General features: G+C 61.0%; 2 protein-coding genes across 3 annotated transcripts in view; one reads left to right on the top strand and one right to left on the bottom strand.

Moving 5' to 3' along the window:
* The window catches only part of CCDC167 (coiled-coil domain containing 167), a 28,224-nt gene extending 27,311 nt beyond the window's left edge, over positions 1 to 913 (top strand). The window contains exon 4 of the mRNA XM_038761195.1: positions 413 to 913. Coding sequence (XP_038617123.1) covers positions 413 to 516 — 104 coding nt within the window. The 3' untranslated portion in view covers positions 517 to 913. The remainder of the gene's footprint in view (positions 1 to 412) is intronic.
* Positions 914 to 2,168: 1,255 nt separating this feature from the next.
* Positions 2,169 to 13,758, bottom strand: part of CMTR1 (cap methyltransferase 1) — a 44,602-nt gene continuing 33,012 nt past the window's right edge. Inside the window, exons 15-23 of one of the 2 annotated variants that reach the window (XM_038761289.1) lie at positions 13,159 to 13,227; positions 11,768 to 11,899; positions 10,383 to 10,505; positions 9,539 to 9,630; positions 8,474 to 8,542; positions 7,888 to 7,935; positions 7,279 to 7,391; positions 6,113 to 6,221; positions 2,169 to 3,799 (exon numbers count right to left, since the gene is read on the bottom strand). In XM_038761289.1, coding sequence (XP_038617217.1) covers positions 3,667 to 3,799; positions 6,113 to 6,221; positions 7,279 to 7,391; positions 7,888 to 7,935; positions 8,474 to 8,542; positions 9,539 to 9,630; positions 10,383 to 10,505; positions 11,768 to 11,899; positions 13,159 to 13,227 — 888 coding nt within the window. In that variant the 3' untranslated portion in view covers positions 2,169 to 3,666. The remainder of the gene's footprint in view (positions 3,800 to 6,112; positions 6,222 to 7,278; positions 7,392 to 7,887; positions 7,936 to 8,473; positions 8,543 to 9,538; positions 9,631 to 10,382; positions 10,506 to 11,767; positions 11,900 to 13,158; positions 13,228 to 13,758) is intronic. The other variant, XM_038761288.1, reaches the window with a different exon arrangement.

Genomic DNA, 13,758 nt, shown 5'->3' with positions numbered 1-13,758 from the left:
TCCCAAGCGCTTAGTCCAGTGCTCCGCCCACAGTAAGCGCTCAATAAATACGATTGATTGATTAACAAATAGGATAGCTATTATTAGTCCAATTTCTCTGTTCCGTTGCCCCCAGGTTGTCCCCGCAGGGCCTGGCTTGGGCTCCCAAGGGGCCCTCGGGGTGCTCAGCACACAGTAAGTGCTCAGTAAATACGATTGATTGATTGATTGATTGATTAGCAAATAGGACAGTTGTTATTAGTCCGATTTCTCTGTCCCACTGCCCCCAGGTTGTCCCCGCAGGGCCTGGCTTGGGCTCCCAAGGGGCCCTCGGGAGCGGCCTTGAAGCCGGGGGCCTCTGAGCGGCGGCAGGGCCAGGGGAGGGAGGACCAGGGGCCCGCTCCTCCGCCTCTCCCCGGCCGTCTCGTTGCAGAGCGGGAACTCCGGCTCCTGCGGCGGGAGAACCGCCGGAACACGCTGCTCTCGGTGGCCGTCTTCCTGCTCCTCGTCCTCGCCTATACCTGCTGGACCGTGTGAACGTGCTCCCCCGGCCCCGTCCCGACTACCCAGGGGAGAGACCAAGAACTGCCCTTCCCTCAGCGGGAGCCCGGGATTTCATCCTGGCTCCGCCGCTCGGCCTCCGCGTCGCCTTCGGCACACCGCTTCATTTCCCTCTCATCCGCAAAATGGGGATGAAGAGGACGAGCCCCGTATGGGACGGGGACCGCGTCCGACCCCGTTTGCTTGTATTCGCTTCGTACAGCGCCCGGCGCATAGTAAGCACTGCACAGATACCACCGGGATTACCCGACGTCGGCTTTCCATAGGGGGTCCGCGCCGCTGCTGGGAGGGCCACGGGGTGGAATCCATCATCGGTCTTTGGGCCGGGCCCAAAATGCGGGGAAAAACCGCCAATAAAAGAGTCCCGGGCCGACGTTTCGTTTGCCAAGTAAATATCAGAGTCGGCTGTGGCTCTCTTGCCAGGGCACATTGGTAGGAGGGAAAACAATTTAAACAGAAGATGGGTGGGGGAAGAGGAAGGCCGCCTTGTCTGTCAAACCAGCGCGTGGGGGAAGATGGGTTCAGCCTTCTGGGAAGCAGTGTGGAAAAAAAAACAGGGCCTGAGAGCCGGAGGATCTGGGTTTGAATTCTGCCTCTCCCACACCTGCCTTCTAGGCGACCTTGGGCACGTCGCTTAACGTCTCCGGGCCTCGTCTGTAAAACGGGAACCACCACTGTCCCCGGCCCTTGAACTCCGTGTGGGTCGGGGATTACGTCCATCCTGATTATCCTGTATCTACCCCAGCATTTAGCACCGTCCTTGGCACGTAGGAAGCGCTTAACGGAGAGCCCGATTATCTGGGGGGATATCCCAGGGGAAGTGAGAGGGGTACAGACTTACGGGCGGAGAGGAGCCGGTAAATTTAGCTGGGCTTATGGTGAGGGACGGGCGGGCGCCGTGGTGGATCCGTCTGAGCTGCAAATACAGAGATGGTGGGGCGGGAGACTGGTAGGAGGCCGGAGAGGAGCAACTAAAACGATGGAAGGGGCTCGATCGGGGAAAGGAGGCGAGATTAAACCAGTTAAATATGTAAAGCAGTGAGTGAGGGCGACAGGAGCCTGGGAGCGAGCGGAAGGCTATAAAACACCAAGGAGGATCCCCGGGGGAGCCGGGAGGGGAAATCGAGCTAAGGGAAGTTTAGGCCGATCGGAGAACCGTATAGTCTCTCAGGGAGTTCGAGCCGGTGGGAAAAATCTGGAAAATAGCTGGCTCCCCTGACGGATAAGATAGATACCTTGGGCCTCTCCGATTCTCTGCGGTGGCTTCGGGAGCGGGAGAGGGGGAGGCGTCTTGGGGGTCCGCCGTGATCCAGCAGACCGCAGACCTGTGAAGCCCAGGGCCGGACACCTTTGGGGGAACATTTGGGAAGGGGAGAAGGTGTCCCACGCCCAAATGCAGCAGTGCCAACTGTTCTGATGCAGGAGGGTGGTCTTGGAGGAAAGGGGCCGTAACCCAAACCTGGCCTTTCCTTTCATGGGGGCCGCCCCCGGCTTAAGACTGGAGGGTTAAGGGCTACCATCTCCTACCTGTGAAACCCCCCAAGGGTCCCAGGCCGGGCCCGCCCTTCCACCAACCGCCATGAACCAGCCCTGGGGTCGGTCGCTTGGGTCGAAATGGCCACCCGGACTTTAAAAATAGGTTTTGTCTTTAATGATGTGAGGCACCGATGCCAGCCGGCGAGCCCCGCCGGGCCCGGGGTGAGAGGAACCGCCTGACGTCGGCAGGGTGGGGGCCCGTCGGCGAGGCCGCACCGGCCCATCTCTGGTCGGGTCCGGGGGCAGGGGAGAAGGGCCCAAACTGCCGCCGTCCCCTCGCCCCCCGCCCCGGCCGCCAGGACCGTGGCCTCGGCCAGCTCCGGGCCCAGCCTTCCCCGACAGCCGGAGGGACTAGAGGGCCGACAACGGGTTAAGTCTCAAAAAAAGGCCGCCGCCAACCGTGCCGGGGGCCGCTTGGGGGTGAAGCCTCCGGGCCCGGCGAGATGGAGGGAAGACAAACTCGGCGGCGGGGCGTGGGGGGGAGTCTTTGGCAATGCACACAGAAGCCATAGCGGGGAACCCGACCGGAAACACCAGGGAAGTCTCCTGCCGTCCCTCAAGGAGCCCCCCTCTCCACCGGGCCAGGCAGCGGGGTGGGCGGGAGGGTCTCCCCACTCTCTGGCAGGGCCTTCTGGTGTCTCCAGGCTCGGGGCGGTAGCCCAGAGGTCGCGGAGAGGGAAGAGCCGCCTGGGCGGGTCCTGGGTGGGGGGCAGAGGGGAGGCCCAAGCCCCTGGGTGGCCACTGCGTTTGAAATCCGGAGACCCAGTGCCCAGGGAAGCCGGGCCCGCGAGCCACCCAGGCCCAGGGGAAGGTGGAGGCCTCCAAGTCAGGCAAGGCTTTTCCCTGCCCGCGGGGAGGAGGGGGCAGGAACTACGGAGGGAAGCCCGGGGCCGGAGTGGCCGTGCCCCCCGACCCGTCCACCGGTCAGGCAGCCGGGAAAGGGGACCCGCCGTCTCGGACTGGCTCCCGGTCCCCGGCGGGGGCGGGCCACTGGGCGTCCCGGCCGTTCGACCCCCAGGGCTCTGCCCGAGGGGGCTCTGGGTGCGGGCGGCGGCGGGAGAGGCGACACGGGGAGAGCTACGTGGGGACGGGAGGCGGGGCACGAGGGCTAAGCCCGCCGGGGGGGGGACGGGAGCCTGAGAGTCAGAGAGGAGGGGGCGACGGATCTGGCCTCCCCCTCCTCAGGTGGCTACCGTCCTTCCCCGGCCCCCGGGACGGCTCCTTCCCCAGATTGGAACTAGGGCAGGCCAGGGTTCAGCCCTCATGTCCTCCATCTCCGCTCCACAGGTCCCTCGGCTCTCCTGGTGGCCGAGGCCTAGAGCTCCTAGCCCCCTCTTCCAAAGAGGGGCAACACCCCCCAAAGTTCAGCAGCCGCCCCTGGGTCTCCAAGGGCGGGGGAGAGGGGGGCAGCCAAACCCTCGGTTTCTGACGTCCGGGAGCTCCGGTTCCGGGGGAGACGACCGGCTTCGGCTTCTCCGAGGGCTCCGACCCGCTGCTCCCAAAGAGGGGGGTGTGCTTGGGAAGGGATGGGGGGGAATCGGGGAGGCGGGCCGCCCGCCAAGTTCCTCGGCCCCCCGGGCGGGCGGATGCTCAGGGGCTGTGCGCCTGGATGAAGGACAGCACGTCCTCCTTGGACAGCGTCTCGGGATCCTGCCTCTTCTGGGAGTCGTGGACCCGCACGCCCTCTCGCCATTCCCAGAAGAGGCGCCGGAAGTAACAGATGCTGCGGGGAGAGAGCGGAGGGCAGGCGGTCAGTCGGGCGTGCACCCCCCTCCCCTCGGACGGGCCAGACCGGGCTCAAATCGACGCCAATGAGGGGAAGGGGCCGTCGGGGGTCTTCGCTTCGGTCGCCCGCGTTAGGGGTTCTAGGGGAGGGGGGGCCCGTTCCCGCGCCGGAGCGGGGCGATGAGAAAACCAGTCGCCGCCTCTTAAAAAAGGCGAGGAGCCGTGGCTAGTTGGGGGGTATCTTTTAGACTGTGAGCCCACTGTTGGGTAGGGGCTGTCTCTATATGTTCCCAACTTGGACTTCCCAAGTGCTTAGTACAGCACAGTAAGCGCTCAATAAATACGATTGATTGATTGAGTGATACTGCCCTCGCCCACCCGTCCCCCAGACGCCACAGCCAGGGAACTGTCGTCGTCCTCCTCCTCCCTCCGCTGCTGCCGCCGCTAATTACCGCCAACACGGCTGTGCTGGAGTCCTACAATTAGCGACACTTAATATTCATGGTTTATTTGCCGGGCGCTGTTCTAACAGCGGTATTAGCACAGTGACAAGAACAAGTGTCGGCGGCTAATTACCGACACATTAGTGCTCGCCGGCCGCACGCGGTCGGTCGGTCCGTCCGTCACGGGCTTCCCAACGGCCGAGGCCGGGCCGGCCGGCTCGGAAGCGGGAGAGGAGACGGGGGAGAGCCAAGCTCTGCCCATTGCCAGCTGTGTGACTTTGGCCAAGTCACTTCACTTCTCTGGGCCTCAGTTCCCTCATCTGTCAAATGGGGATGGAGACGGTGAGGTGGGACAACCTGATCACCTTGTATCCTCCCCGGCGCTCAGAACAGTGCTTTGCACGTAGTAAGCGCTTAACAATATTATTATTATTATGATAAGAAAGCGCCTAGATGTGGTGGGGCCGAAGAGAGGGGAGGCGAGAGGAAGGTTGGTTCTTCCCAATTCTGGGAAGCCCTGTTCTGAGGGCATATCTTGTACATATCTATTTATTTTATTTGGTTAGTATGTTTGGTTTTGTTCTCTGTCTCCCCCTTCTAGACTGTGAGCCCGCTGTTGGGTAGGGACTGTCTCTGTTGCCGACTTCCCAAGTGCTTAGTACAGTGCTCTGCACACAGTAAGCGCTCAATAAATATGATTGATTGATTGATTGATTGAGGGACAGGGCCGTGAAAGCCGGATCTGGGCCGGGATCCCTCCCCGTGGGCTGAATATTCTAGGAGCTAGGCAGCCCCGTAATAATAATGATAACTGTGGTATTTGTTAAGCGCTTAAAGTGTGCCAGGCACTGTACTAGGCGCTGGGGTGGATACACACCAGTTGGGTTGGGCACCATTCCTGTCCCACACGGGGCTCACAGTCTTAACCCCCCCTTTTTCCAGACGAGGCAACTGTGGCCCAGAAAAGTGAAGCGACTCGCCCGAGGTCTCTCAGCAGACGTGGCAGAGGTAGAATTAGAACTCGGGTCCTTACTGAGCACTGTATTACGCGCTTGGGAAGTCCAAGTTGGCAACGTATAGAGACGGTCCCTCCCCAACAGCGGGCTCACAGCCTAGAAGGGAACAAAACCAAACATGCCAACAAAAAGCCACTACCCCTGCCCTACCTCGATGCCCCCGAGGGCTCCTCAGGGTCAGAGCCTGTTTCTGCCCGTAGTAGGGCTTCACCTCTACTGATGATGATGATCAATCAATCAATCAATCGTATTTATTGAGCGCTTACTGTGTGCAGAGCACAAGCGCTTGGGAAGTCCAAGTTGGCAACATATAGAGACAGTCCCAGTGGGCTCACAGTCTAGAAGGGGGAGATAAATGGTGGCATTTATTAAGCACTTACTACGTGCAAAGCCCTGTGCTAAGCGCTGGGGAGGTTACAAGGTGATCAGGTTGTCCCACGGGGGGCTCACAGGCTGAATCCCCGTTTTACAGATGAGGTCACTGAGGCCCAGAGAAGTGACTTGCCCATTGGAGACTCTCCCCCGAACAGCTCCGTCTCTTAGCCAGTTCCACAAAGGGGGGAAAAAGATGTCTACTCTTGTCCGTCCTGCCCAGAGAACGGGATCCCTTGGGTTCCCTTCCTCCCAGGCTGCTCAAAACCCAGCCGTCGCGGCGGAAGCCCGGAGCTTCTGGGATAGAAAGCGTCGCTCCCGCCTCACGGAGAGCCCTTCGTGGACCCCAGAAGGGTCCGCTGCCAAGGAGGACTGGCATAGGGACCTGAGGGGGAGCGGGGATTTGGGGGGAGGGGGGTGCCCTAATTAGGACCCGTGGAGCGGGAGGGGGAAGGAAAGGGAGGGTTCGCTCTTAATTACTGAAAAGGTGCGATGGAGTCCAGGGGAAGGTCGTAGGTGGAGACTTTCGCCAACTTGTTGAAGAAGAATTTCCGCTTGGAGGTCCGGCTGAATCCCATGGTCCAAGGGTCTGTGGAGAAGGGGAGGAGCGGTAGGATGGCGGGGGGGGAGCGGGCCCTGTGGTACCCGCCCCATCGCCCCGCTTTGGGCATCTTTTAGACTGTGAGCCCACTGTTGGGTAGGGACTGTCTCTATATGTTGCCAGTTTGTACTTCCCAAGCGCTTAGTACAGTGCTCTGCACATAGTAAGCGCTCAACAAATACGATTGATGATGATGATGATCATCCCTCAAAGCCGCGGCAAGGCCGCCGACTGGGCCCCCGACCCCAGTGCCTGAGAAGAGAGAGATCGAGAACCCACCGAGGGGCAGGGACTGGGTCTAATTCCCTCCTCTGCCTTCTCTCCATTCATTCATTCATTCGATCGTATTTATTGAGCGCTTACTGTGTGCAGGGCACTGTACTAAGCGCTTGGGAAGTCCAAGTTGGCAACATCTAGAGACGGTCCCTAGCACAGTGTTGTACACTCAGCAGGTGCTCGATAACTGTCACCATCACCACTACTACAACCTGGTCACCTTGTAACCTCCCCAGCGCTTAGAGCGGTGCTTTGCACATAGTAAGTGCTTAACAAATGCCATTATTATTATTATTTCTGCGTGAGAACAGGATGCAGTCGAGGAATGCCAAGAAAGACAGCTCGTCTTGCAGGCTTCTCCCACTGAGCGAGATGGGGGCCCCGGATGGGGGTCCTCGGGGGGGATGCCCATCTGCAACGTTTATAATAATAACGCACAACCCTGCACTGGGCCCTGAAACCACTGCTGCTTATTGAAGCCCCCTGGAAGTGGCTTTTCCTGAGTGACTTAGCTGGGCTGTGGACAGACCGTCTTGGCCAGGCACCTGCTCCCCAAAGGGTCCTCCTCATCCAAGGTGGGCACCGACCTTTGGGGCCAGGATAGCCCGGGGGGCCTGAGGGCGGTGGCAACCCCAGGGAGGGTGATGGGGGGGACCCTCCTGCCCGGGCGGGAGGGGACCCACCCAGGACCGAGCACGGAGGGAGGGCGAGAGCGGGGACAGGCCGGCGGAAGCCGAGTGGTGGGCGGAGGGGCCAAAGGCATGCTCACCGTTGACGGTCCTGATGATGTACAGTCCAGTTGGCACGAAGTGCCGATCGTCCCGTCCCGTGTAGGACAGCCGGGGTATGTTGTACGAGCCCTTTATAATCTTCATTTCCAGCCTGGGTCCCAAGGGAGAGGGGGCAGAGGTCGGGGGCCGGGGCCACCCACAGGAAGGAGGGAGGGAGGGAGAGGGAATCCCCCAAAACGGGGGTGTATCTGGCCTCCCCTGGAGCTGTGCCAACATACACCCCCCCCCCCCCCCATCCCAGCCCCCACAACCCCGGCTCAGGAGGAGCCACCTCGTCGAGGGGCCGGCCAGTAGGCCGTTCCTTTATTTTGCCCCTCTTCCCTCGCGGGCAGGCCCCGAACCGTCGGTTCCGGCCCCTCCGACTTCCCTCTCTGCTCTCCACGGCCCTCCAGATTTTCCGTTAGCTCCGGCAGCTGCCGCTCCCAGAGCGAAGCCCCGGGAGGGCAGCTCCCTCCCGGATCTGCACTCCCAAACTGGCTTCCCTCCCTCCCTCCCTTCTTCCTCCCTCTCCTCCTGAAGACTCCCTGCTTGGCCCTGCTGCCCTGTCCCAGCCCCCGGGGCGAACAGCAAAGATCTTGCTCCCTCACCTCAGAAAGATCTTCTCCATTTCCTCCAGCCTGTACACCTCTTTCACTCTGGGGCAGGATGGGACAGACACAGAGAGAGGGAGAGGAGAGAGAAGCCCGAGGGGCAGTGAGTTCTCCATGGGGAGGGGGAAAGACCCGAGAGGTGCGGGTCGGCCGGGGGCGCGGGGCGGGCAACTGCTCTGCTCTCTAACCTCCCCGCCAGCACCGCCAGGCCATCCTCGCCCGGCCACCTCGCTCCGGTGCCGACTCCGTCTGCCTCGAGCTCGCGTCCACGGCCTCAAACCCCCCCAGAAGGCATCCCCACAACCCCTGGGGCTGAGAGGGGGATCCCCAGGACAGCCGCTCGCGGGCCCCTCCCGGGCAAACCGAGGGCCGGCCCTTCGCCTTGGGGCCCGGGACCTGACCGGGAAAGCCGGCGCCGGAGGCTCAGGAGCCGGCAGATGCTCGGCAGCGGAGGCGCGGAGAGCTTGGAGCGAGCCAACGGGCTCTCCTCTCCCTCCCCTGGAGGATGGGGGTCAGCTGGGGGGAGACGGGCCAGGCCCCGCGACCCTCGCGGCCACCGGGCCGGACCACTAAAGTCACTCACCTGATGGGGTTCATGTCGGGCCGGCTGGGCTTGGAAATAGCTTTAACGAACTTCTCGGCCAGGTGGATTCTGGAAGGCAGGCCGGGCTACGTGAGCATCCTCCCAGAGCGGGCCCCGGATCCCACGCCCCGGTGGCCGTCATCATCATCAATCGTATTTATTGAGCGCTTACTAGGTGCGGAGCACTGTACTAAGCGCTTGGGGAGTACAAATTGGCAACACATAGAGACAGTCCCTACCCAACAGTGGGCTCACAGTCTAAAAGTCATCTCCCCGGGCCTGGGGCAGGGAGGGCAAACCCTGCCTCTAGCCGCCAGCGGCACCGTGGCGGGCACCGTGGCGTCTTGGACTACCGAGGTCGGTGGCCCGGGGCCAGAAGCGGGACCGAAGCCGGAGGCCAGGGACTAGCCGCCAAGAGAGCAGCGTGGCTCAGTGGAAAGAGCCCGGGCTTTGGAGTCAGTGGTCAGGGGTTCAAATCCCGGCTCCGCCAGTTGTCAGCTGGGTGACTTTGGGCAAGTCACTTCACTTCTGGGCCTCAGTTGCCTCATCTGGAAAATGGGGATTGACTGTGAGCCCCCTGTGGGACAACCTGATCACCTTGTCGCCAGCGCTTAGTGCTTGGCACATAGTAAGCGCTTAATAAATGCCGCCATCATCATTATTATTATCATTAAGAGAGAGCCAGGGATCTTAAAATCGTCCTCGGGACCAGTCCCACTCTTCCAGAGCCCCAAGCCCCTCTACAGCCGCTGTAGTCTGGATGACCCTCCTGGCGTCCGGCCAGCACAAATGGCTCCAGCCGAGTCCCGGGAGCTGGCCTCCAAGGGTGACCGGAGTCCAAACCCCAGCAAGCTCTCTGGTCCGGGATCGATACTTGTGGGCTGCCAGTCACCGTGGGGAGAAACTGCAGGGGCGGACTCGGGGGTCAAGAGTTCTGGGACCCCCAAATTCACCAGCCAGCACGGCGGCTGACCCCAGAGGGCTCCAGGACCGGGGACGGGGGAGCGGGCTGTCACCGTGAGGGCTGTCACCTCCCCGTCTGCCCCAGGCCCAGCCCTACCGTACCGCTGGTTAAAGTGCTGCTCGCGGACGTCGTTGCCGTTGAGGACCAGCACGTCCAGGATGTGAATGGCGCTGATTTTCCTCTGGGCCTTGCCCTGAAACAGACGGGAGACGAACGGGCCCGTGACCCGTTTTCACTCCTCCGTTTTCCCCAGGCTCTAACAGGCCACGGGAAAGCCGCCCCGACGGCTCCGAGCCCGGGCTCCTCCGGTTCGGGCCCCGGGCCGAGACCGGACCGTTTTCCTGACCGGGGCCCCGGAACTGGGGCTTAACGTGGACTCGCTGATTGCTCACCCCTTCCCGTTAACAGGCTACAGTGTGGGTTCTTTCCCCGGCCCAACTTTCAGTTTCAGACCCAATCCCGCTCCCGGCTCATCTTCAAGGCTCTGATTTCCCTCTGCTGAGCCTCTCAATCCCCCTGCTGAATCAGAGGACCCCAGCGGCAGACCGGGCCCCCCAGGAAGAATCCCAACAGCTCAAGTAGGGCCCGGGGGACCGGGTGAGAAGCCTTCCCGCCGTCCTTGCGCCAGGGTGACCCTGTGGGGGCTTGATCTGGGCCCCAGACCCTCCTCGGCTACCTGCGCTCGGCTACACTTCAGCAGGCTTTTGGAAATTACAGCCGCCCTCCCTGGCTTGATGGGGCCGCGGCAACTTGGGACGCCATCCCGAGTCAGGGGCCGAAGAGAGGCGGGAATGCCAAGGGGAGGTCAGTCGCAAGTCCAGCACGTCCCGGGACGGCCCGGGAGCTCGTTCCGTCAGGCAGGGACCGGGATGGTCCCGTGGGAAGCCCTGACTCCCGGGGCTGGGTGTGTGCATCCCGGAGGCAGGCCAGTGGACGACCTCTCACCTCTCCCTTCAGCTCGTGGACAATCTCCACAGACAGCAGGGTGTCCCGCGGCAGCTCCGTCTTCAGGTCCAGCTTGGTCCAGCGGTCGGACTGGCGGCCAGCCCACGTGTAGATCTGCGACTTCTGCCGGCGGAGGGGAGAGGCCGGGTCAGGAGGGGATGGGGCGATTCCGGGCCTCGGGGGACGTGTCTGCGTTAAGTCAGGGGCTGGGTGAGCCAACACCCCCTTTCTGCCTGTGTTCTTGGAAGTTCTCAGAGGAAGGGGGCGGCGGGGTGGAGAGAAGACGAAAAAGACATTTATAAGGGATTCCTTAGAGGTGTTGAACTTTGATGACCTCCACTGCAGTACGAGAGAAGTGGCGGGGAGTTGACCAAGGGGTGACGGTGACTGATGGCTACCAATCAATCTGCGCATCAGGCAGAAACTCCTCACCCTGGGCTTCAAGGCTGCCCATCACCTCACCCCCTCCTACCTCACCTCCCTTCTCTCCTTCTCCAGCCCAGCCCGCACCCTCCGCTCCTCCGCCGCTAATCTCCTCACCGTGCCTTGTTCTCGTCTGTCCCGCCATTGACCCCCGGCCCACGTCATCCCCCTGGCCTGGAATGCCCCCAATCCCTCTGCCCATCCGCCAAGCTCGCTCTCTTCCTCCCTTCAAGGCCCTGCTGAGAGCTCACCTCCTCCAGGAGGCCTTCCCAGACTGAGCCCCTTCCTTCCTCTCCCCCTCGTCCCCCTCTCCACCCCCCCCATCTTACCTCCTTCCCTTCCCCACAGCACCTGTATATATGTTTGTACATATTCATTACTCTATTTATTTATTTATTTTACTTGTACATAGCTATTCTATTTATTTTATTTTGTTAGTATGTTTGGTTTTGTTCTCTGTCTCCCCCTTTTAGACTGTGAGCCCACTGTTGGGTAGGGACTGTCTCTATATGTTGCCAACTTGTACTTCCCAAGCGCTTAGTACAGTGCTCTGCACATAGTAAGCGCTCAATAAATACGATTGATGATGATGATGATGGCAGGGAGAGGAGAGGCTCAGATGATGAGAAAGGCGAGATGAGGAAAGACGGGGGCTGTGTCAAGAAGGACGGAGATGGGAGAGAAGGGAGAAAGCGCACCTCGAGGTGGGGAATGAGAGGACCAGGCCACGGTTTCCCAGATCAACTAGCCCGACTTGCTTCCCATTCTGCCCCCGTCCCTCAGCCCCCCAAGCCTGGCCTGGCAGCTATCCTAGAGAGCCCGGGGACGAGCCGGGATGAGGGAGCGGGGGGCCCGAACCCAAGCCCGTATTTCAGGAAGAGCCAGGGGAGGAGCCCACCAAGGGGATGGGAGAGAGAGGGAGGTTCGCTGGGGCCCAGCTCTGAGCCCGCTCCCCAACTCACCCCGAGGCCGATGAGGAACTTGGCCTCGCTCCCCGACACCATGCAGCGGTAATCCAGCACCGGGCGGATCTTCTCCAGGGTCTTCGGGTTGAGCGGGGTGGGCTTGTAGCTGAAGATGTCCATGTCGGCCCCCTGAAGGGCCCCGGAGGGGGACAGAGGGCGGTGATGATGTGGCCGTTTCCCTCCGGGCAACGAGGGGCCCAGAAGGAAAGCGGGTGAGGGTGAGGGCAGGATGCCGGGGACCCGGATCCACGGAGCGGCTGCTGCGGGCGGCCCGCCTCTCGTCCGCCGCTCCGCAAAAGCGAGGACTGTCTTCCCTCTCGCCTGTCTGCATTACCCCGTTTCAGCTTCTCTTCCCCACTGAGCCGGAGAGGGCTGGCGACCGCTCCCCCGGCTCCCGAGGCCGAGCCTCACCCTGGCTCCGTCTCTCTCTCGGCCCCCCCGAGGTCGGGGTCCCGCCCGCCCCAGAAGGAAGAGCTGCCCCCTGCGGACCCCTCAAATCCCTCGGCCTCGGCTTCCTCACCTACAGAGAGGTGAAGGGGAGCCCTGAGAACCCACGCCGCTGAGAAGCGGCGAAGCCTAGTGGACAGAGCCTGGGCCTGGGCGGCGGAAAGACCTGGGTTCTAATCCCGGCTCTGCCACTTGTCTGCTGGGTGACTTGGGGCAAGTCACTTCACTTCTCTGTGCCTCAGTTCCCGCATCTGTCAAATGGGGATGAAGACTGGGAGCCCCCGTGGGACAACCTTGATTACCTTGTATCCCCCCCACAAGGCTTAGAACAGTGCTTGGCACATAGTAAGCGCTTAACAAATACCATCATTATTATTATTATTCTCTGGGCCTCAACTACCTTATCTGTGAAGTGGAAATTAAGATGCTGAGCCCCACCTGGGGCAGGGACTGTCTGACCCGATTAGATGATTAGTACAGTGCCTGGCACATAGTAAGCACGTGCTACGTACTATTAAAAAAAAAGAGAAAGCACGCGTGCGTCGTGCCAGACATCAACAACGACTGAACCCGGTGAGTTTTGAAACGGAGCCGCCAGGCTAGACAAGACGGCCCGGGATTTGGGAAGAGGCTCCCCGCCTTGTAGACTGTGAGCCCGCTGTTGGGTAGGGACTGTCTCTATATGTTGCCAACCTGTAAGCGCTCAATAAATACGATTCAATGATGATGATGATGTTGCCAACTTGTACTTCCCAAGCGCTCAGTCCAGTGCTCTGCACACAGTAAGCGCTCAATAAATACGATCGATTGATTGACAAGAGGTAAGGGGAGTTGGGATTCGCGCCCCCGGGGTCAGCCCGGGCGAGGATGCGGAGGGCTCGAGTCCGTGCTCCGGACCCACCGGACCCGCCCGCCACCTCGGCACCCCTTCCCGGGCTCACCTGGATCAGCTCGAAGAACTTGGATTTGGGGTCCGAGGGAGAGGGGGCCACCCGGGCCTGGTCCGGAATCTGCGGCGGAGGACAAGAGAGCGGCGTTTTGGCCTTCTCACGGCCCGGCGAGCTCGCTGCTCCTCACGGCCAACCCTCTCCCCTCCTCTTTCGGGGGAGAAGGCGGGGGACGAAGGGGCAGTGATGGGAGCCCGCTCTGCCCCCCGCGTTCTCGTCCGCCCAGGCCACGCTGACTCCTCCAGGAGGCCTTCCCAGACTGAGCCCCTTCCTTCCTCTCCCCCTCGTCCCCCTCTCCATCCCCCCATCTTACCTCCTTCCCTTCCCCACAGCACCTGGATATATGTATATATGGTTGTACATATTTATTACTCTATTTATTTATTTATTTTACTTGTACATTTCTATCCTATTTCTTTTATTTTGTTGGTATGTTTGGTTCTGTTCTCTTTCTCCCCCTTTTAGACTGTGAGCCCACTGTTGGGTAGGGACTGTCTCTATGTGTTGCCAATTTGTACTTCCCAAGCGCTTAGTACAGTGCTCTGCACATAGTAAGCGCTCAATAAATACGATTGATTGATTGATTGATTGGGC

This window comes from Tachyglossus aculeatus, chromosome 19, assembly GCF_015852505.1.
Source record: "Tachyglossus aculeatus isolate mTacAcu1 chromosome 19, mTacAcu1.pri, whole genome shotgun sequence".
NCBI lineage: Eukaryota > Metazoa > Chordata > Mammalia > Monotremata > Tachyglossidae > Tachyglossus > Tachyglossus aculeatus.
Note: the sequence above shows the minus strand (reverse complement) of the source record. Positions and strands in the feature narration are given on the sequence as shown.